Consider the following 24,178-nt stretch of genomic DNA (forward strand, 5'->3'; position numbering starts at 1 on the left):
TGACGGGTCAACGTATGCCGCGCGGGCTGCAAGTTCAGACAATGGGGGAAACTGGACAACCGCGGTTTGAAAAGAAAGGGAAGAGTATACAGTAAGGTATTCAGTGGCTGGGGAGACTGGTTCGGGGGGAAGCGAAGAAGGGTGTGCCCCCCGCGGATGAAGAGAATAGATAGGGGGCACAAGAGAGCATTTCACAGAAGCTAGCAATTGAACAGGAAATAGGTAGGGTCACAAAAGGTTAAACATGAATAGATCACAAAGAGTTAAACATTCTTAGGTGGTGGTGGGAACGAGGCCTCCTTCCCCAGGACAAATGGCATTGTTGAGCCGCATTAGGCTAATAAAGCTGCTGTATTAGGAGAGTTTCTGCGAATTCTGGTGGCGAACTCGAGGGTAGGAATAATGAACATAGTTATAAAAATTATGAAGCCGCTAATTTTAATCGAGGGATAAGCACGTTAGTTTTCCGTAACTTTCATTAATTCCAAGTGTGGCTGACCCAAACTTATAAATGAGATAAGATTCCCGAACCTCGCGGTCGTGGTGCGTTTTGAAGTCGGATTCTAAAATCGTTGCTTTAAGATGTTCAAATGCATGCCCGGGACTGTTCACATGTCTTGACAGGGGCAAATAAGGGCAGCTTTTTGCATGAGAGCGGTGATTATTGAACCGTATTCGGAAGGGCGTTTCAGTTTGGCCGATATATTGTTGCCTACAAACAGTGCACTCTAGAAGATATACGACATTAGCGGAGTCACAGTTAAAGTTACCTTTTATATTTACGTAGTAGTCTGCAGCCGTGCTGGTGGCGCGCTGTGTAGTGGTCATGTGTGGGCATACTTTACATCGGGGTTTATTGCAGGGCATGCAGCCAGTAGTTGCTGGTCGGTTGATACGAGAGTTAGTAAGAACGTCACCTAAATTCTTATTACGCCGGTAGACAACGCGTGGTGGTTCGGGGAATATGCTTTTTAAGCGGTCACTTTGCATTAGGATATTGTGATGTTTTTTTAGCACGGTTGACACTCTTGGATCGGAGGATGAGTGGGTTAAAACTAAGTTAGTTTGCGAGTTCCCGTTCGGGGCTTTTTTCTTACAGATTTCGTTACGGTCTAATTGGTTGGCTCGCACAATAGCGTCGTCGATAACTTTTTCCGGGTATTTTTTATTCAGGAGGGCGGTCTTGAGTTCTCGACAGTTTGAGTCAAAGTCGGCTTGGTTTGAGCAAATTCTCCTAAATCGGTGGGCTTGGCTGTAAGGTACTGCTGTCTTGCAGTGACTGACATGGCTACTTCGGAAGTGCAAATACTGCCGCGTGTCTGTCGGTTTTCTATACAGTTTAGTTTGAAGCCGACCTTGGAAGGTAGTAACGGTGACGTCCAGAAAGTTTACACTGTGTTCCGAATAGGAATGAGCAAGGGAAATACTAGGATGGGCTAGGTTAAATGCCTCAATGAAGGTGAGGAGCTCCGCCTCACCGTGTTGCCAGATCATGAATATGTCATCAATATACCTTTTATAGTACATTGGCTTTAAATTTTGGGTGTCAAGAAAGTTTGATTCGAGGTGAGCCATAAAGATATTAGCGTAGTTAGGTCCAATTCGAGTTCCCATTGACGTTCCGCTGACTTGCACGTAATGAACTCCGTCGAACTCAAAATTGTTAAGTTCAAGAATAAGCCTAAGGAATGTTTGGAGAGCAGAAGAATCGATAGGTTTGTCGCACGATGACTGCTCATCCGCAAGGGATACAGCGGCGATGCCATCTTCATGGGGGATGTTAGTATACAGTGACGCAACATCAAGGGTGACTAGAAGGCAGTTATCAGGAATTTCAATTTTTGAGATGTCTGAGAGAAAGTCATTGGTATCCTTAATGAAGGAGGGAAAGCTGGGCGGAATGTCGCAAATGAGATTATCCACATAGCGCGAGAGGTTTTCGGTAACAGTGCCAATGCCAGAAACAATGGGGCGCCCTGGGTTGTTCACCTTGTGAATCGTTGGGAGAAGATAGAATTTACCGGCTACTGGGCTTAAGGGGATCAGGGAACGAGCCGTGGTTTCATTAATTGTTTTATTTTTAACAAGCTCAGCAAGGTTATCTTTGACAATTTGCTTATAATCTTGAGTGGGATCATTGGGTAGTGCTTTATAGAACGTCGATACTGATAGTTGCTTATTGGCCTCGTTAACATAGTCGGTTTTGTCAAGGATTACGATTGCGCCTCCCTTGTCGGCAGGTTTAATAATTATGTCGGGACAGCTTGCGAGTTCCTCTAGGGCTTTCTTTTCGTTGGTAGTCATGTTGTGGTGGAAAGAAATTTGTGTTTGGTATGCTTTTCGCACATCGCGTTGGACAGCTTTGACGTACATGTCAAGGCAACTATCACGCTGTGTGGGAGGGGTCCAGTGCTTATAGCTAGGTAGGGTTCTGCGGGCTTCTTCCGTCGCGGGGTGATCGTAGAAGTATTCTCGTAGCCTCATGTTTCTGGCGAAGTTATCTAAGTCCTTAAAAAGTTGAAATTCATCAAAACCACCAGTAGCCGGGCAAAAGTTTAGGCCCTTTGACAAGACGTTCATCTGAGCTGGGGAGAGGGTTATACTTGAAAGGTTCATTACATTCCCGGTAAGGTTTTCTTTTGTGACGGCAGGCGAGGGAAAAATATTAGAACAGGGGTTTAACTGAACTGTTTGGGGTGCAGTAGTCGAAGCATTTATTACAGTCGTAGTGACATTATCGGCCGTATTCTCAGAGTTGGGGCAGTTACTAGTGCCGGAGCTTGTTAGGTTCTTAGGCATGTGGCCAGTGTTAGAAATCTTATCTCGGTTAAACTTTCGGTCTTTTGTTCGGGATATGGCGGAGGCCGTCTTAGATTCGTAGTTGCTTAAAAGGTTCAACTCTCTTTTGCTTAGTTCCTGACTAAGTAGTTCCTCTTTCTTTCGGAGAGAATGGGCCGTAGTTCCGTAGTGATTGAGGATTATTTCAGTTAATTGTAAAGATGCTTTATCGAGTACCTGTTTCCACTTATTCATGTTGGACGGGGAGAGTTCGGTAGTAGCAGGTTTTATTCTAATCCTAAGACCCCTGGGAGCGACCGCGGCAGTCAAGTACTGTGCAAGAGCGGAAACGTGCAATTCGGAACGTATGCGCTTTTCCGTGATTTTTCTTAGCTTTAAAAACTGTCTTGAAACGGGGAAGGAGGCCGCGTTACCTGTTTTTTTGTGTTGTAGTCAGTTGCTGCTATGCCGATTCTATCGAATGTTTTAAGGGCATGTGGCACGGAGGGCTGGATTTTGGACCCCGGAAGGTCCGGCGGACGCGCTGCTGTTGGTTTTCGTGGGCTCGGCGGTCGCTGAAGATGCGGAGGTTGGGCGTGGCATGCTGTTGGTGCGGCGCCGATCAGGGAGCTTCTTAGTGTCGCTGCGAGCGTTCCCTCGGGGGGCGTGGCGGAGGACCAGAGGTCCGCCGCGACCGCCAGAGCTCGGCAGGTGACCAGCACTTGGCTGGACTCCTCGGAGCTGCCCAGGGCCTGCTCCCAGTGGAATGAGGAGGGGAGTGGGGAATATGGGTCAGCAGGACATTCGCAAAGAGAGTGATACAGAGTATCCAGCTGACCGCACTTGGGGCAGTGGGGTGTGTGGAATTGATGTGTATGTGTATGTATTAGTTGAGTACGATGAGGAAACGTGTGCGTTTGGAGTATCCGCCACATGTGGGCAGCCTCGGGGGATAGGTGTGGATGGGGGGGTGGGAGAGTACGGCGGAGGAGGCGGTAATGAAGGGTAATTTCCCTGAAACTGAGGAGAGACTCGGAGGTCTCGGTCTCGGGAGGCCCGTGTATAGGTGTACGAGAAACAGCGGCCCGGGAAGTAAGAGCTCGAGCGTGTGCATTCGCTGCCTCGTTAGCACCTATGCCGGTGTGGGCCGGGGTCCACACCAGTTGCACGGGGTCGGTCGGGGGGCTTTGGAGAAGAATTTTGAGGGCTACGGGGGATATAAAGCCTTTGGAGAAGTGCCGGATGGCCTGCTGCGAGTCTGATAGGACGGTGATTGGGGTGGGGCTCTGGGAGAGCGCAAGGGCAATGGCCGCTTCCTCCGCCGTAGTTGCACATGAGGTGGAGATGGTGGCAGTGTGTGTCGGGACATTGATGTCAGGTCCGGTAACCACGAGGGCATAGGCCGGTTTATGTGGGTATTTGGCTGCATCTACGTATAGGGTGTGTTTGTCAGGGGGGTGGAGTTTTGCATGATGACTTGCACGAGCTGCTCGGCGGTTGGAATGGAATATGGGGTGCATGTGACGGGGAAGCGGTTTGATGCGGATGAGAGCTCGGATGTTGCGTGGAATAGGTTGGGGGGTAGTGAATGTTGTGAGGGGTGTATGACCTGTGATTTGGAGTATGTAATGGCCCGTGGGTGTGGTGGAGAGTCTGGCGAGTTGGGCTGTCCGGTGGGCCTCAAGGATTTCAGGGATGGTGTTATGGATGCCTAGTGACATAAGGCGATTGGTAGGTGCCCCGGGAGGAAGGAGCAAGGCCGCGCGATATGCTTTGCGGATCATGGCATCCAGGGCGTTTGTTTGAGTGTTTGTGATATGCATGTAGGGGAGGTGGTAGAGTATGCGGCTGATCATAAAGCTGTGTAATAAACGTAGTCGGTCCAGTTCTGTTAAGCCATGATGGCGGTTGGCGACCCGTTTAATGAGGTGGATAGTTTGGGCTGTGTATTTCTTAATGTACTTGAGTGTGGGGAGTGTAGATCTGTTGTGTGTGATAGTAAGCCCCAATATTCTTAGCTCGTGAGTGTGGGGAATGGGGTTTTCATTCGCAAATAGTCGTATTGACGGTTGGGGGGAAGGGCGGCTTTTTGGAGGTGTCATGATAAGTAGGGCAGATTTGGTGGGCGAGCATGTTAGGCCAAAAGGGGTGATGTGTGTGAGGACGTGTTCAAGCCCAGCTTGTAAGGTGTCTTCTATCTGGTTATCACTGCCACGTGTCACCCATAGGGTGATATCATCTGCGTAAATGGTGCTGCGACGTGCGGGGATATTGAGGAGTTGGTGAGCGAGTGGAATGAGAGTAATATTAAAAAGTAGGGGTGAGAGAACTGCCCCTTGGGGAGACCCGCGATTAGGCATTTGGAAAGGCATGGATTGTATGGGGCCGAGTTTGATAGTGGCTGTGCGTTGGCAAAGGAAGTTGTGGATATAGATATAAAATCGGGTTCCCAGTCCGAGGTTGCTGATGGCTGCGAGGATTGCCTCATGTGATAAGTGGTCAAAAGCCTTTTGCAGGTCAAGTGAGAGTACCGCAGAGTTATCTTTGGCAGGTGGGTGTTTTATTAAGTCGTGGTGGAATTGTAAAAGGGCATCCTGTGTGGAGAGGGCAGGACGGAAGCCTAACATATTGAGAGGATATAGGTTGTTAGATTCTAGATAGTGGGAAATACGGTTGTAGATGACGTGCTCTAGCAATTTTCCAATGCAGGAGGTCAAAGAGATGGGGCGGAGGTTGTGTATAGAGAATGGTTTACCCGGTTTAGGTATTAGCGTGATGTCCGAGTGTTTCCAGGCTGCTGGAAGGGTGCCTGACGTCCAGTGTTGGTTATAGTAATCGGTAAGCTGCGTGATGAGATCGTCATTGAGATGTCTGAGTATCGTATTTGTTACTTTATCGTGGCCCGGGGCTGTGTGCCGGTGTAGGGTTGATATGGCCGATTTCACTTCCTCTATAGTTATAGTGGAATCGAGGGCTGCATTTGGTGCTCCCATGTAGCAAGTTGAAGTGGGATTTGCGGGTAGCGGTTGGGGGATGTACAAGTCCTTCAGTGTTTTTATGGTTTCTCCCGGGGGTGTTTGGAGCGAATGGATTAATTGGGTTGTGCGGTGTTGTGATTGTTGTTTGGTGTTATTGGGGTCTATGAGGCTACGAAGTATCTGCCATGCCTTTCTGGTTGAGAGCTGTCCTTTGAGGTCGTTGCAGAGGGAGTTCCAATTCGATCGCGTGAGAGTCTGGGCATGCTGTTCTATTTGTGTTCGGAGGTGTGCTAGTTTGAGTTTGAGTGCTCTTTTGTGTTTGTGCTTACGCCATCGTTTTTCGATGCTGCAATAAGCTTCCCATAGGTGAGTAATGTGAGGGTCAACGTATGGGGTGGGGATTTTGGGGTCGATGAGAGAGGTACTCTGTTCTTTGGCGTGTAGGATGGATGTTATCCATGTTTCGAGCTCACTTTCTGTGTTAGGGGGCGGGATGTCTAGACTGTTGGTTCGGAATTGGTCCCAGTTGGTAAGGGTGTGTTGTTTTCGTGGGGGCCGTGTATGAGTGCTACAGATAACCCGGTTTTCTTTTCTTTTTAATAAAGTTTTGATCTCTCTCTCTCTCTCTCTTCCCTCGGGGCGTTGTGGCCGCTGCAGGTTTGCCAGTAGGGGTTGGCATGTCGCTGGCGCGACGCTCGTCCGTGGACCTCGGGGTTGGGGCGCTGGCGCTCGCCCGGGGCGCCGTGGTTGTGGTGGATCTGGGGGGCGGTGGCGGTGGGCTGCTGGCACGACACTGCTCCGGGGTCCTTACACTGGATAGAATTGGAGGCAGTGGTGGAAAGTCGCTGTCATTTGGCAATATAGCCGGGGCTGCAACTGGGTCGGCGGTGCATGCGAATTCGCGCCAGCCCAGAGGATTGCAGCGCTGTTGCATGAAGCAGAGGCACGAATGTGGCCGGCCAGCAAGGCCACACCCTCGAAGCTCGGGTGTAAGCCGTCCGCAGCGAGTACTCGGCAGGCTGGAAGGTGCTCAAAGCCATAATCGACGAAGCGGACAAAGCGTGAGTGGCGGCAAAATTCGCGGAGGAGTGAGTTGAAACGGCGTGCCTTTTCGTTGCAGCAGCGAGCGAAGCGAGAGATGCGGTAGTCGCGGCGGCGGTTAGTGGAGCGGGGAAGAATGACACTGGCGTTAATAGTGGAAATGTTCGGTCGAGATTCCAGAATGAGGTCAGTCAGTGAGCGGTAGTCAGAGAAAGCATGTTCAGCGGAAGTAGAGCTGAGATCATTAGTACCAACATGCAGAAAAACTGTAGTGGCAGAGGCAGGGATAAAGTCGATCAGTGAGCGTGCGTCAGCAATGCATGCGCCAGGCTGAGAAACAAAAGCGGGGGTTCCAGGGCAGAGGGGATCGAAGTGATGATACAGATACTTGGTCTGGGAGTCCCCGATCACAACTGTTGTGGTTTCGGTCTGCGGAAATTTCCAGATGATGCTCTTTGCTGTGGTCCTGTCAGCGCTCATGGTAGAAACAAATCTAGAGAAAGATAAACTCACAAAGCGCGCAGAAATAGTATAAGTAAAGAGTCGGATACACAGCAAGAACAATAACAAACAATGTTTACTTACGTAGCGGCAACGGGTCCTTGATGTCGTGACTGCTGTGCAGATCTCTGTAGAACTCTTCGGCTACTATAACTATTTTATCCCTATTTGTGATGACATTGACTTGCTTGTCCTTAAGTGCATACTTCTGATTTCCCCCCATGCCTAGACGCCTGGTCCCTGCTTTCAGACTGCTCCGCCAGTGCTACTCTGTCAGGTGGAATGGGTGCCATCCTTCGCCGTTTTAGAATTAAATCGGTCGTTTCCAGATATATATATATATATATATATATATATATATATATATATATATATATATATATATATATATATATATATATATATATATATATATTGGCAGTCAAGAAAACCTCGGAAAGCAAAGGGGAGGTTGTAGTTAGTCAAGATAAAGAATTTGGAAAATAAGAAAGTGGAGAAAAAATGCCCGCCAGGTGGGATGCGAACTCTTATTTTCCGAATTCTTTAGCTTGACTAACTACAACCTCCCCTTTGCTTTCCGAGGTTTTCTTGACTGCCAATCCTTATTTCTGTCTTATTTCAACGAGCCCCTCATTTCCTATTCTGATTCGCTACATGCATAGCGAGGGCCTATGTTCTGGCAGTCTTGGTGCCATAGGGAGCTTAAGAGGGTTCAACGCTGGTCGACCACTCTCGACATGTCGTAGACGCTCGAGTCACGGCCCGGGGGTTAAAAAGAAGGTCCCCTTCATCCCGAGTGGTCCGAGTGGCGCTGGCTACCACCCCCAAGCGCAGGAAACAAAATCACCTGAACATAAATACCCCAGAAAGTGGAGGCTAAAGTAGCCCCGCCGGTAGCGTAGTGGTTATCGCACCAGACCAGTATTCTGGAGGTCGTGGGCTCGGATCCCACCTGGCGGGCATTTTTTCTCGACTTTCTTATTTTCCAAAATCTTTATCTTGACTAACTACAACCTCCCCTTTGCTTTCCGAGGTTTTCTTGACTGCCAATTCTTATTTCTGTCTTATTTCAACGAGTCCCTCATTTCCTATTCTGATTCGCTATATATATATATATTGTGGGAATCGTGGAGAACCGCGAGCCGCGAGCCGCGATCCCTAGCCGGCGCGCGCTTCGGGAGAGAGACTTGTGCGCTGAAACCGGTCCGGCGCTCCCCTAGTTCGTCAGCGTCCCCCGAAAGATAGCACCAGTGATCTGTGCGGGGGGCATAGGCTCGCGGGCGCGGCCGACGCGAACGTGTGCGCGCGGAAGTCGGGAGAGTCTCGTCGTAGAACCGGTCGGGGCTGGTTCGGCGGAACATCGCGGCCGTGGCGGATACATGTATCTTAGATGGGAACTATTGTTTGTCGCGCGCCGTGAGTGCCTGCCTCCCGTTCGCGATCACGACCCGGACGGCGTGATTCGTGAACGCCGTCGAGCCTTGTGCTCGCATGCTTTGGGATTCCCCAAATAAACGGCTTTGCTTCGGCACTACTGTCTACTATGTTCTCGTATCAGTGAACCTCGCTGGGCTGCAGTAGGCATGGCAGCCCGCGTGGTTGACACGCCGGGAGCTAGCGTGGGGGCCTACCCTAGAGTGCTGGCAAGATCCCCGAGGAACCCCTCATATCTCACATGGCGCCCGTACGTGGTTCTCGTTATCAGACTAATTCGAGGTTGCTAGCTCCCCGAAAAATGCGTTCCTGCAGTCGCAGTCCGGTACGCTTTGTCCGGAAAAATTCAGAAGAAACGCCTCGCGTCAGTCGGTTGCAGGCAGGCAGTTATTGTGCCCGATACAGCCGTGACGGAAAATGTGTAAACCTTCCTACACGCACCAGGCGGTGCGTCCGAAGGATCCCTCCGAGCACCACAGTCGTGGCCCGCTTGCGAGACGGGAGGTACATAGGTCTTGTTCCAATATGGTGGCGGGTCGCCTTCCTCGTAGCGCCGTCGCCGTGCAGTCGCGCTGGCAGCGCCGGTTGAAGTTTCCCACAGGCGCGGCGGACCCTACCGAGCGAGGGTGCAGTGTTTGGGAGTTCGCAAGCCGCACGATGAGCCCGCCGCTACTGCGTTTCGAAGTCAAGGCGGAGTGTTAGCCGATTTGACGCCTGACAAAGAGCGATGGGGATCGCTGAAGAATCAGTCTCCACTCGCTGCGGGGGAAAGCGGTAGGAATGGAACCGTTGTCTCCGCGCTTCCGGAGTGCGTGCGTCTTGATGCCGCGAAGTCTCCGCTCGAGATTGCGTTTAGGCAGTAAGATCTTCGCGTGGCTCGGCAGCGGGCTCGTTGGTCGCCAGAGATCGCGCCTTAGTAAGAGACGGACTCTCAGGCGACCTATACCGGTGATGTGCAGCCGTAAGCCGCTGGTATTGCGGTTGGCGCTGGCTCTGCGGCAGCTTGCATGTATTGCTGCGAGTGAGTTGCAGGAGCCCCGCCTGCTTCGTGCTGACGCAGCTTTGCCGACCAACGCACCAGGCGGAAATAACTCGGACGGGTGTTTCGATGCCAACAACCCGTAATATTCAGGCGAGCTGCCTCCAGGCGGGCGTGGCTGCTGGAGCACAGTTGCTGGACTCGTGATTCCACGAGCAAGGGAACGTGCAAGGGGGAGTACCCTCGGGCATCTTTGTTACTCTATTTGGCGAGGTCGTCGATAAGGTTTCTGGCCAGTCACAGGAGATTGCGGAGTCCCGCTGCTCCCCACTTCAAGTTTGGGAATCGTTTGCACCAGTCGGTGAGAGCGAGACGTGCAGCAAACGGATACCATCGGGAGCCACGCGAGTCACCACTGCCACGGACAGCGAGGATGGCCTGCTGAACCACCGGCGGGGTCGAGCGTGGCCCACGTAGCTACCGCCAGTTGCTGCTCCGGCCTGCCGGGCGGCAGCCAGCCGTTCGGGAGGACCTGCGGCCACGGAATCCAGGAGGCGGCGGGATCTGGCGCCTACGCGAGTGGTGCGAGCCTTCGGGCAGACCGAGTGACCGCGGCCGTTCCTGTTGCCGCCTCGAGCTGGGAGTTGGGGGTGGCATCATGGCACGACCCCGGCGTTCGCCGGCTGTGGCTGCAGGCTACCCCCGGGCCTGCCAACCTGCTTCGCTGCCCAGCCGCAAGGGACTCGGAACCTGTGCAATGTGTTTGCGGGTTTGAGGCGAGCATCGCGGCGACGACATCATGTGGGGAACATTGGTGTGTACTGGTGTAGGAGTGGCGTTCGGTGGCTGTTTTGCTGACTTGAGGCGTCGTGACGAGTGTGGTGTAATGTGGCGTCACTTGAGCTCACGTGGCGTCCAGTTTTTACGGTAGAAGAGTGTGGGAATCGTGGAGAACCGCGACCCGCGATCCCGAGCCGGCGCGCGCTTCGGGAGAGACTTGTGCGCTGACCGGTCCGGCGCTCCGCTTGTTCGTCGGCGTCCCCCGAGAGATGGCACCACCGATCTGTGCGGGCATAGGCGCGCGGGCGCAGGCGGCGCGAAGGTGTGGGCGCGGGAGACGGGGGAGTCTCGTCGGAGATCCGGTCGGGGCTGGTTCGGCGGAACATCGCGGCGGTGGCGGATACATGTATCTCAGGTGGGAACTTTGGTTGTCGCGCGCCGTGAGTGCCTGCCTCCCGTTCGCGATCACGACCTAGACGTGGTGATTCGTGAACGCCGTCGAGCCTTGTGCTCGCATTCTTTGGGATTCTCCAAATAAACGGCTGTGCTTCGGCAGTACTGTCAATTGTGTTCTCGTATCGGCGAACTTCGCTGGGCTGCCGTAGGCACGGGAGCCAGGAAACAAAAATACCTTAACATAGATACCCCAGAAAGTGGAGGGAAAATCGCCCCTCCGGTAGCGTAGTGGTTATCGCACCAGACCGGTATTCTGGAGGCCGTGGGTTCGGATCCCACCTGGCGGGCATTTTTTCTCCACTTTCTTTCTTTCCAAATTCTTCAACTGTTTCTATGACCCACCACATCCTCCCCTTTGCTTTCCGAGGTTTTCTTGACTGCCAACCCTTATTTCTGTCTTATTCAAACAGCCCCTCATTTCCTATTCTGATTCGCTTCATGCATAGCGAGGGCCTTTGTTCTGGCAGTCTTGGTGCCATAGGGAGCTTAAGAGGGTTCAACACTGGTCGACCACTCTCGACATGTTGCAGACACTCGAGGCACGGCCCGGGGGTTAAAAAGAAGGTCCCCTTCACCCCGAGTAGTCTGAGTAGCGCTGGCTACCACCCCCAAGCAGAGGAAACAAAAATACCTTAACGTAAATACCCCACAAAGTGAAGGGGAAAATCGCCCCGCCGGTAGCGTAGTGGTTATCGCACCAGACCGGTATTCTGGAGGTCGTGGGTTCGGATCCCACGTGGCGGGCATTTTTTCTCCACTTTCTTCCCAAATTCTTCATATGTTTCTATGACCCACCACATCCTCCCCTTTACTTTCGGAGGTTTTTTTGACTGCCAACCCTTATTTCCATATATATATATATATATATATATATATATATATATATATATATATATATATATATATATATATATATATATATATATATATATATATATATATATAACACAGAAATAAGGGTTGGCAGTCGAGAAAACCTCGGAAAGCAAAGGGGAGGATGTGGTAGATCATTGAAACAGATTAAGAATTTGGAAAGAAAGAAAGAAAGTGAAGAAAAAATGCCCGCCAGGTGGGATCCGAACCGGTAGCGTAGTGGTTATCGCACCAGACCGGTATTCTGGAGGTCGTGGGTTCGGATCCCACCTTGCGGGCATTTTTTCTTCACTTTCTTTCTTTCTTTCCAAATTCTTAATCTGTTTCAATGATCTACCACATCCTCCCCTTTGCTTTCCGAGGTTTTCTCGACTGCCAACCCTTATTTCTGTGTTATTTTCAACGAGCCCCTCATTTCCTATTCTGATTCGCTATATATATATATATATATATATATAGAAATCAAGGTGCCGAACGGGAACTGAACTCAACCAAACAAATAAATGAGGGTTACGGGTTCACGACCAAATGCTTCGGCCATATGTTGTTGATAATGAGTGGTCAGTGTCATTCGGGGTGTGACCTGGAAACACCTCCGCGACTTGCCAAAACCTGCCCTTGTTGCCTTACTTGGCTATGTTAACCGCTGCAGGGAAAATGGTGCAGTTACTGAGCATCTTAAGCTCACTCTCATCTCCCTATTCCCAAACCCAAGAAGCCTGGTACCGGCCCAACTGACCTCACCAACCTCCGACCCATCTCTCTTACTCCTGTTTTCTGCAAACTCATTGAAAGGCTAATCAATAACCGTATCACCCATTACCTCGAGCATGTCAAACCACACTTTTACCGTGCACAGACTGGCTTCCGCCCTAACCTGAGCACTCACGATAGCCTTTGGCTATTACGTCGAGTGATCAATCGTTCCCATCACAACCACTCTCCTCCCGACTTGATCCTAGCAGTTGACCTGCGCAAGGCTTTTGATCGCGTTAACCAATCTGCCATACTAGAGGAACTGGCGGCCGCCTACCCAAGCACCCGGGCACAAATCTGCATCCGCAATTTTTTGAACGCTCGGCATATAGGACTTCAAGGATCTCACCCAGGCTGGACTCCTCGCACTTAATACCTTGACCGCGGGGTACCTCAGGGATCCATACTTTCCCCGATACTATTTAATCTCGCCATGGTGAGGGTCGCTCGAAATCTCGAACATGACTCTGCCGCACGATTCACAATATATGCAGACGATGTAACCATTTGGACTGAATCAGCCGACTTTTCATGCTCCCAAGACATGCAAACCGAACTCCAAGCCGCAGCAAATAGCCTTGAATGCTCCTTGGCCTCTCTTGGTTTGGAATTGCCCCCGAAAAAAACCGAATTCTTACCTGTGTTTGGCCACAAACCCCCTCCACACTATAACCTTCCAACTCTTCTTCTCGCCGGTACTCCTATAACAGCTAGTTTTCAACCAATACGACTACTCGAAATCCCAATCGGACACAAAGACAGCCCGTCAATATGGTTACAGCAACTGAAAGCTAAATGGAAAACAATTCAACATTCCATACATCGCCTCTCGAACAAATTTGGTGGAGCAAGCCAGAAGGCAACCCAATCTTTAGCCCACGCTGTCGCAATTCGTACCATAACTTACGCAGCCCAAACCTACGACCTCAACAAAACGGCCATGAGAACGCTTCAACAGCTGCACCGAGCCACCCTTCGCACCATCAGCGGACTACCAAAACATACTCGTCTGGAGAGCTTGCAAGCTGCAGTTGCTCTTCCCCCACTGGAAAATACAATTAAAGAGCAAGTGAATCAATCCATTCATAAGCGCACATTAACTCATCAAGGTGTCTCTATCATCGCCTGGGATAATCTCAAGGAGCCTGAACCCCCCGACATCCCATCGCCTCTCGCTCCGTGGAGCCGCCCTTCTGTCACGGACTCTGCGACCACCCATCCCGTCCCACGCAACGCCCGCCCCGTCCGCGCTGCCCGCATCAACGCTCTCCGAAACAGTAAACTCCCCCACGAAATCGACATTTACACCAAAGCGAGCATTTCTCCTCCGCTAGTTGGCACCACATGGGCTTCTCCTGACCTCCCTTCCATCCAAGGCAAACGATCCCTTAATATTCCATGTGCTACCATCCTCGAAGCGGAACTCCATGCAATTGTTCAAGCCATAGACTACCTCATGTCTGACTTTCACTCCTCCGTGCCTTCCCAGATACGCATCCTGACAGACTCCTTTGAAGCCCTACAGGCTCTAAAATGTCCTACGTCGACCAATACCATCGCCAACAAAATCATTCATCAGATCTCCATCGTGAAATCTAGCGGCATTCATGTTCGCATCGACTGGTCACCTGGACACCAGGAGTCATCACCGGGGAACCAGGCAGCCCACTCGGCTGCGCGGGAGTGTATAACCTCTAGTCCTCCGCTGCTACCCGACTTGGCTCCTCCACCTACTGAGACATTACCACCAGCAATACAGCTTCTACGTTACAAAAAGGAAAAAAAAAGACCGCCTCAAGGCCCTGACTCCAACCGGCTTTTTATCCGCCCTGTCCTCGCTCCCAAGATCAGCCGAAATTTTTATAAACAAATATTTTCCTAATGCTAGCCTTACCCCTGAGACCTTTCGTAAATGATACACCCCGTCTCTACCGCCTCGATGTCCCTTCTGCGTCTCCCGCACTCCCGCCAATCTCCAGACCTAACTTGGCACTGCCCGAAGTTCGCGCGCTACAGAACCTTCAAGCCTCCTCCAAATACAACCTCTCTTTACATCGACCCTCGTACACTGGAACCCTCCATGCTGGCTTTAATTGCACACTTTTCCCTAAAAAGCGGTCTAGCGCGAGCAGTCTAGAGTCGTGAGCCTGCTCTCCTCAACCCACGCGGCCTCTTCAGCATTCTTAAGGAGCCCACCTGTTTTGGGTCGAACTGTACACATTTAAGATGTCCCAAGTTACAAACCCCCCACCTTCTACTTCCCCTTCCCCACTTGACGTAGAGTCTTCCTGCCACAATAAAGGCTACCTCCTGCTCCTCCTCTTTCATGCACCGTCAACTTCGCAATATCTCGCGCACTTTACCCTCCTTCCTATGAATTAAAACGCTATAACCGCTCTCTTCGTGGTTACAACATGGTGAAATGACTATGGAGCAATATTGCAGTGGTATGCTGTGGCTGGTCGAGTGAGCAGGGTGCAAGGCCTGGCAAAATAAATGTCACACTCTCCTCTTGGGAGCCTGCAGGAGATAAGAAGCACTGTCTTTGCTCTACCCTCGCTGCGTCTATGCAAAGGCAATCAGGGCGAAGGATTGGTGCACTGCGCACCGGCCAAGGTTATAACGTTAAGTTTACCTACTTGTAGCAGCTCGAATGTGTTGAAATTTTACTTGGTTGGTACATAATTGTACGAATGAAAACAAAAGCTCGACGGAGGGGACGCAGAAAGACAGAGACGTACATTTGCGCTGACTAAAAACGATGTTTTATTGGTCATGCCATCGGCTTTATAGAAGCGAGGCGAACCCTATTGAATAAGAAAGAGGGGGAAAGCAGCGAAGGGGGGCCGCAGAAACAAGCGACATTTCCGACATCCCTACACTGGTTGCCAATATCACGACTGCTCGCACAAATGATATCGAAACAGTTGAAAGCACTATTGAGATTTCCCATCCAACATTTGGCGCACTGCGGAGCGGCTTAGTAATCGCTACAGGTCTGAAGATAAAGAACATCGCGATTTATTCAAGCTCGAAAAGCAGTACAAAATTATTCCCGCACACCGGGAAACTCTCCAAAGCGAGAAATGGCAGTACCTCTGCCATTGACTTAGTCAAGAAAGAGGGCTCGCACCCCATTGGGTAATCTTTCGCGGCCTGAGCGGCAAGAATAAGACCAAGCTCTCAATCTTCGAACAACTTTGCCTACACATGGATTACACGGATGTTGAAAAGGTTATCCTGAAAACCTTGTACGCCTATGCGAAATCCGACGCCAGTTGCCTACAACCCCTTTCTGCTGCTGACAATCCAAAACCTGACTCTTCTCTAGATAGTCCCTTTACAGATGGGGAACTCCAAATTGCACTGAACTAAGGGAAGCCGAAGTCTGCCCCTGGTTACGACGCAGTCTCCTCGCCGGACCTCCGGAATTTGCCCTCGGAAGAACATTCTATTTTTCTCGAGCTTATTGATCGGTCATGCGAATCAGGCGAAGATGCTTAACATCTCAAAAGAACAATCATACACCCTATTGCGAAGTCTGCCATGAGGATAATAATAAAAATAAACTGTGTATACCTAAAAGACTTGCTTTCGGTAGTTATCGACAGAAAAAACTGCTGGACAGCATTTTAAGCACACGGCGCACTCTGGCTCTACTAAAAGCGTCTCTGGAAGTATCCAAGAGCCGGGACGACTCTCAAGTAAGCTGTCTCATCGACAGGCGCCAAATTGCACACAAAGAACACTAATTTATAGCCTCAAAGTTGGAATAACAAATGCAGCACGGAATGAAGTCAGTATATAGCTGATTGTACAGTACGGATATGCCACTGCAATATAATGTTGTACGGCCAGTAACGCAAAAAGTAATCGACAGCTTTCCAGCAACTGTAAAGTTACTGCTTGTAAGAGGCAATTTTTAATTTTAATTTACTGTAAGCGTAGAAAGGCGATGACTGCCCTCAGTTACATCTTTGGAATTACGTGTACAAAGCTGACCTAATCCCACAAAGATGATATGCAGAAATTATTTTCTGGATATCTCTCAGTGGAAAAATATGCAACAAGTGTTTGTTCCGTGTAGGAAAAACCACTTGCTCGTCTAGTACAGGCTGGTAACCTGCCGCAGGTGCCGCCAGTCTTAATTACAGCACGGGAGCGGTTACAGAACCTACCCTAGCGTCATGTAGCAGCGGTAGATTTAAAATAAAGGAGCGGAATGCGCATGTGCGCGTGACAAACCGATGGCCCCACCAGAGCCCCGTGTCTTTCTTTGCCGCGATGCCGAGCATTTTTCACTGGGTTTGAGCGTTCACGCTGAGTTCCGTGATGGAGGTGATAGCAGACGAGCGTGAGGCTGTTACTCCGGCAGTTGAACTGCCAATGATGCGGCAGTGTCGGCGCTGTCTCGAAAAGCACGGTATTTTTCATACGTCTTTATTTTCCATGCCCATGAGCTTAGGTGGTAGTGATGAGTCTAGAGACCGGAGCTTTGGTCAAAATGCTTGTTTTCCCATTGAGTCCATATAAGCCTATTTAACATACAAGCATAAACTGAGGGCAGGGGAGCTTTTTAAGTTATAGTCAAGTATGGCTATAAGTACCTATTTTGACTATATGGACTCATGCAGAAAGCATTGTGTTAGGATGGTGATTCCAGTGTTGTCACTGCAAACAACAGCCCAACACAATAAATAATTTCAGGCGATATAAATTTGGATGTTACAGTTACAAACATTTTAATGCATAATTACAGAAACTGAATTTTGCCTCGTAAATTCCTGAACCAATATTTCCCTCAGAGGACTTTTGAATATTCGCACTACCAGAGGACTCTGGCACTACTAAGGTTACGTTTTTCCCAACCGCTTTGGAACGACCAGAAGTAATAAACTGGGCCAAAACTCAGTATTTTTGGGAAAGCTAATTTCACATCGCGATGACACAAGGGCCGCATGTACGAACTGCAATCCCTAAAATATACTAATTACTGAAGAAATAGAAACTATCGATTCTCACTACAATTTTTTTACATCGTCAGCGTTACTCAGGCGAAAATGCCTATAACCTCCCTGGATAGATTCTCCTTCCGAGAAACGTACACAGCATTTTCTTTTATAACCAGTTTCCCGGAAGAAAAAAATCATCAAACTCATTCCGTATTAGAAGAAAAGACGCACTCTGAATGGCTGTCACCACCCACCGGGACGGCGTGCACGCTTGTTTACGTGTAGCAAGGAATAGCGTAAACGGATCGCGTTACGTTGTCGCTCTCTACGTTTGCATTCTGCGGTGTACACCGCGTCGGAATGCAACTCCGTTGGACAACTCTGGGAAGAACTTTATCGCAGCCGTGCCGCATTGTATAGTCTCATGTTGGTCGACATCCTGCCCATGGCGCATTCTGTGTATAATTCGCCGTGCTTCTTGGAGCACGATTGCCGCTTCCTTTGCGTCATCATAGGGCAACCCTTCGCCAATTTGCAGGGCGCGCTAAACACCACATTGACGTCGTACCTTTGAGCAACTTTTTTGAGGTTATGCGAGATCCTGTGCCAATACGGGATAACGTGAACTTTCTTTTTTTCTATTTTCTTTTGAATGTCACCTTCCTTCGGTTTTCGTTTAAATTTTTGCAGAAGTGCGTCGCAAACACAAGAAACAACTGCAGAAGAGAATCCCGCATTGCTCACGCGGGCAATCTGTTCATTAAATCCTTCTAAGGATTAAATCCTTCTAAGTTGTCTACGAGATTCCCATGAGTTGTAACAAGTGGTATATTGGCCAAACAGGCCGATGTTTCAACGACAGAGCGCGCGAGCACTGTTGGGCAGTACAGAACAACGCTGGGGGCCACATGGCTGAGCACTGCAAAAGGTTCACTCTGCATGTTACAAACTGACTCTGCTTTTCAAACAGGCCAAGCTTTTAAAATGGGTCAGAGATAGGCAAGAAAGAGGGATTGTGGAGGCGTACTTCATTCACAAGGTGGGAAACAAGTGCATCAGTACACCGTCGTTCGCATTAATCACTCAAAGAACTCGAGTTATTAGATGGGCACGTGTAGGTTGGCACACGTTGTTGGTGTGTTGTTTTCATGACGTCAGAACAGCGTATTTAACCTAGGGTTGTTCACTAATAATGTTTAGTTGGAAGCGGCGCTTTGTCTGTGTCTACGTGTTTCTTCTGGTCCCCGTTTGTTTAGCGCCAAAAATTTATGGAGTATGTCCAACCAACTAGCCCTGATCAGGCTGTTAGGAATTCAGTGATACGTTTACAGAATTTTCTCCTCACTTTATGAACATTTTGCGATATACGTTTCCGGAATGGCGTTTCAGGAGTACACGGGCGGGGCGTTTCCTATGCTTCAGGAGGCACGTGTGGCTCCCCTGCGTATCACCATCCACTACTTCGCCCAACTCCACCTTCGAGAACACTCTTCCCAGCGTTCGTGGCGTGATCTTTTGCATGCTCTTCCTTTCGCCAGCTCACGCCGAGTTTGCGAAGCTGCTTGCCGCCGGTTCTAGTGCATGATAAGGCGGCCAACTTTCGGAGAGATGTGAAAGCCTCCGAAAAAAAATTATCCGGGTCGGCAAGTCACGGAAAACATTCAGCGGCAAGTTCGAAAATAAACGTGAGGTGCGACGGCCGGGTCTGCGACGAAGGGAGAGGGTCCGCCAGCTCTGCTGTTTCTCCTGCCTTGCACCATGAATGCAAGCACCACCAATGTTTTTGTGACACGTATATTGCACTTGGTGATGGTCGGAACTTTGCTTTCCTGTCGTTCTAGTGTTCGTCGGAGGAGGAGGCAGCCTGCCGGAGCAGGCGGGTCAGCATGATCGTGCTCCACTACCGCAACTACGGCCTCAGCAGCATCGATGAGTATAACTATCGCGGTTCGCTGTGCAAGTTTGGTGTGGGCCTGACGCTCGCCTTCATCGGCCTCACCGTCTGCTTTTCCCACCTGGTCGCCGGTGTCGTCTGCCTCTCCTGCGGACTCGTTATCCTTGCCATTCCGATGCAGTATCTCTCCAGGTGAGTGCTACCGGCGCTACATTATCTTCCAAGTCAACCTTGCACAAACGAGCCGCGATAAGACCCCTAAAACCTGAAACATTTCCTTCAAAAACCCAATAATATTGCTTATACTGTTGGGTGAAAGCAGGTTAAATGCATCAGCGTGGCTTAGAATTTTTGACTACAGTCTATTCATTTCGGACTTCAGAAAGCTCGCTTGCCACTTTTTTTTTGCGAAAGATTGCCCTATGGCATAAGAAAATAATTTTAGATGTACAACTCTGCACCCGTAGCGCGCAACAATTCAAGAAGAGACCGGTGCTGGGGCCCCCATATCCAGCGCTTTAGATCTGGGGGTCTGCCAGGATGCAGCCCTGTGCCTCGAAGTGCTGCGTTCGGGCGTCTCTAAGGCCTGGGCCAGTCCAGAGCAAATGTTCAACGTCGGCTTCTGACGCATGAAGCACACAGAAGGGGCAAGTGTCTGGAAACGGCGCGTGAAAGCGGGCAGGCCAAGCGTAACTGGTGGGGATAACGCCACCCGAATCCGAAGCCTCCTCAGCACGACCTCCTCCCAACGAGCGAGCCCACTTGGGAGGTCAGTTCCACGCGGTGGAAGTAAAGCACGCGTGGTGTGATGGAGGGTTTCCTTTTCCACGAGCAGTTCTTCTATCGTAGATACAGGAAGAAGTGGTAGTGGTCGTGGGAGGTCCCTGGGACAGGCGCGATCCGCCGCTGTGTGGGCAGGAAGGATGTCCGGGCGAATCCACGAAACGTGGACAGTGCATGGATAAGAGTCCATAATCTGGCGAGTGCGTGCGGCCAGGAATGTACAACGCGCAGCGCTACGCAAATCCCTAATCGCTGCCGTTGAGTCCGTGTAGAGTTCCAGCTTGTACCCAGTAGTCAAGGTCGATGCAAGCGCCTACAGGCCATCCCTAATGGCTGTAAGTTCTGCTAGCAGGCTGGTGAGTGCACTGAGTGACTCGTACGCGCAGCTTTGATTTAGGGCAGGCTAGGAGGGACACGTCAAGGCCGTGGTGACGAAGCAGTCGTACGCCCCGGCGTCCACAGAAGCCTGGGCAACCAGCGGTTGCGTCTCAGGCGCCCAGTCAGGGACATGGAGGACGGCATCTGGAGGCTGGTGAAGGCCCGAGGTACGGTCATGTAACATTGTCAGGGGCTTGTTGTCCGTCACCTGATGGAACAGCCAGGGTGGTCTTGCGGCGGAAAAGGCTGGCATCGTATTCGGCGGCTGGCCCATGTAGGCGGCGAGAGCTGCTGCCTCTGGAACCAGTCCATGTTTCAGCAGGCGTGCGGAACGATGCTGATGAATGAGTTCATCAAGCGTGTTTCGCTGGGCTTCGGCTTGTAGCTGTGGAATTGGTGTTAGGCGGGGGAGTCCAGTAATAGTGCGCATTGCGGCCCGGTTAATAACTGTTCATCTTGAAGGTGGAAGCGCTCGCACAACAGAAACAAAAGGTAGAAAACAGAGACGATACGGCGCAACAGCTACCAACTAGCCCAATTGTCCGTTCTACTACTGTTAATAGCCTCCAGCCGGTCCCAGTCCCCTCGCGTTATGTGCTGGAACTGTGCCTGGCACACGAGCCTTGGCTGCAGAACGCAGCGCACTAGGAGACGGGCAATCGTACCGCAGGCCCCGCCAGGCTTCTGGGAGATGCAGTGGACAAGGTGGAGCATTTGTCCGGCTTTCTGTCGCGCAGATCGAAACCTCTGAACCGCTCAGCCTGAAGCCGATATCTCAAATCCCAGACCCCGAAGGTGTCCAACAATGCGTATGGCGGACCCATTCAGCTGCGGTGCGATCGGAGATAAAGCAAGGGAGCGACGATGCCAAGCGTTCAATACGGGAAGCGCAGCAGTCTTCTCTTGAGAGAGAGTAAGGCCCGCATACTCGCACCATTTCTGGCAGTCTGTTAAGGTTTGCTGGAGGCACTCTGCTTGTCCGGACAGGTCTGGATGAACTGACGATACAGTAATGTCATCCGCGTACATTAGGAAGTACAAGTCTTGGATGGTGGAAAGGAGCCAAGCTAGCGGCAACACGACAATGCTAAAAAGTAGCGGACACAGAACAGAGCCTCGTGGTACGCCGCATACTGGTGTAAACGAGCCGAAGCTTCCACCATTGATGGGTATAGAAAAAGCCCGGTGTTGAAGAAAGTGTCGGATAAAGACACAGACTTTGTTTGGGAGGCGAAGACAGCTTAGGATTTGTAACATTGCAGCGTGACAAACGTTGTCATGCGCCTTGCACATGTCCATAGCTAGTACAATCCTCACACAGCGAGAACGGCCTCCCACCAAAACCATAGATGACAGGTATTCCAAGCCATCTTCCGCATCAAGATGAAGCCTGAATCGGATTTGCGCGGGATGATACCATTGAAAATTATCAAGGCACCACTGAAGACGTGTGGCAAGCATCCGCTCTAACAACTTGCACAGCGTAGCTGTCAAAGCGATGACCGCAAGTTGCGTAGTTCGTGCGGTGGTTTCCCGGGATTTGGGATGGGAGCAATATCCCCACGAAGCCAGGATTCAGATAGTTGACCGGAAGCCACACCTTATTTACGGAGTCCAGAAGCATCGTGAGAGCTGGGTCGTCAACATTTTTGTATACTTAATCAGTAATGCCATCGGGACCCGGAGCAGTCCGCAGTTTAGCTCGATCGATCGCCGCCAAGAAATCAGCCATTGTGAACGGTAACTGAATTCCAGAAATGGCATCATGACTTGGCGGTAAGCCCACACTGCTCGGAAGGGGAACGGAATCGGCATTTCCACTGGCACAGCATCAAATGCAGGAAACAAGGCTCGGGCAACGTCGGGGGCGAATTGTGCCGGATCCTTGTTTGACGCAACGCAAGCACTGGCTGCTGCTTCCGGAGGGCGACTGCCGGATTCCATGGCGCGAAAGGTGCGCCAGACAGAGAACGACTTGTCAGTTGAGATTTTTAAAAGAAGCTTTTGCATACGTTCTCTCGGCTGACGAAAAGGAAAACGAGAGGATGAAATTTTCGGTTTGTCTTAACACGGCGCCAGTGGCGCCAGTATTTACTTGTGTGTAAGCCCCTGAACAAATATGCAGTTTTGTGTTCGTTTGCGGCAGGCAGCGGCTGTCTGCGTGATTCCTCGGTGGCTCCCACCACGGTAACAGCATGGCGACAAGGATGCGTCTTTTTCGGGTGGCGTAGCCGCTCCTGCAACCTTGTCTACGCGAAGAGCTGTATCGGGCTCGTTTCGCAGCCCCCTATCCTGCCTGAACCCGGCCTCTCCCCTGCTCCCTACCCGCATTGGCACCAGATCTTCTAGGACATCCTACATGCAACCCGAGCATGCCACTTCAAGCCCGAAGTGGCATGCTGCTACACAGCCTCGGCATTGAAGGTCAACGCGTCTTCTCCAGCCTTTGAGGGTAAGGGGCAGAGCAACAAACGGGGCGAAACGGAGACAAGACAAGTGTTGTGTCGTCTCCGTCTCGTCTCGTTTGTTACGCTGCCCCTTACCCTCAAACAAATGTAAGAACCAGCACAAGTTGCAACGCTTCTGAGGATCTCCAGCCTATTGCTCCATCGGATGCTGCCCAGACTGGCGATACAGCTGCTCGCGACGAACGTACAGAGCCTTTCGTTTACGACGAAGATGTTGCAACGTTAAATCAATATTTCGCGAGCTCAAGTATATTCGTCGTAGAAAAGCAACTCTTTCGCCATCGCAGTCAGGAACCGGGGCAGCCTATATTGCTGCACTACGTGCGCGTGCCGCATAATGTGCCTTTGCGTCCACTGAAGAATCGCTTCGTGACCAGTTTGGGGAAGGGGTCGCGTCCCAGCACCTTCGCGAACGCCTTGTTCTCCAGAGCTCGGCTTTCTGGTTTTTCCGAGAAGTAGATTTAGCTTCGTAATTTAAAGAGGCCATTGAGGACATTCGAGAACTTGCTTCCGCAATGTGCCGCACATATCAGGGCACTCTCGCTCGGCGCTAGAGAATCACAGTCGCAATAAAAACCGCCACTGTCCTTTGAGTAGTGACGCGCCCTTGCGAGCACCCTGTACCGAAGCGCGCAGCCCGACAGCAGCCAACCTGCCTCGTATCTGCGCCATGCAACTAGTCATCTCACTGCTATCATTGTGATTCCCACCGGCAGCGTGTAGCATCATTCAACCCGCTGCCTTGTCAAAAGTCAAAGTTGCTATTTTTGGGTAATTGCGGTAATTTTAGCTCAGCGCCGGGACTACTGGCGCCACCTCATGTTGACAAGACGCGGACTAAGGTGCACCCGAAATCCATTTTGTATATTTCGCAGTGATACATGCGAACAGTCTTCAGCCCTCCAGCCGCCTCTGCCTAACGCTTAGGAAGCTCTTTCTTAGAGTATTCTTTCCTTTATGGTGCTCCCTCCTGTTTTATGAACTGGATTGCAAGCGGTCTTGCATGCGTGTGGCTTGCGGAAAGACGACAGCGGAGAGAGAGAGAGAGAAACTTTATTGCGTGTCCGGCAGAGTGAATTAGGCCGTGGGGGTCGGCCCCGATCCCGGGCGGGTCGAGCCCGTAATGG

At 50.8% G+C, this 24,178-nt stretch overlaps 1 protein-coding gene and 1 non-coding gene across 2 annotated transcripts in view; both read left to right on the forward strand.

Moving 5' to 3' along the window:
- The window catches only part of LOC144137793 (uncharacterized), a 192,497-nt gene that overhangs the window by 118,178 nt on the left and 50,141 nt on the right, over nucleotides 1–24,178 (forward strand). The window contains exon 2 of the mRNA XM_077669782.1: nucleotides 19,370–19,614. Within this exon, the coding sequence (XP_077525908.1) occupies nucleotides 19,415–19,614 (200 nt within the window). The 5' untranslated portion in view covers nucleotides 19,370–19,414. The remainder of the gene's footprint in view (nucleotides 1–19,369; nucleotides 19,615–24,178) is intronic.
- Nucleotides 8,186–8,258, forward strand: Trnat-agu (transfer RNA threonine (anticodon AGU)). The gene has a single exon. It is a non-coding gene; the product is annotated as a tRNA-Thr (tRNA).

This window comes from Haemaphysalis longicornis, unplaced genomic scaffold, assembly GCF_048455015.1.
Source record: "Haemaphysalis longicornis isolate Haplotype H1 unplaced genomic scaffold, Haemaphysalis longicornis Haplotype H1 scaffold_1, whole genome shotgun sequence".
Taxonomy (NCBI): Eukaryota; Metazoa; Arthropoda; class Arachnida; order Ixodida; family Ixodidae; genus Haemaphysalis; species Haemaphysalis longicornis.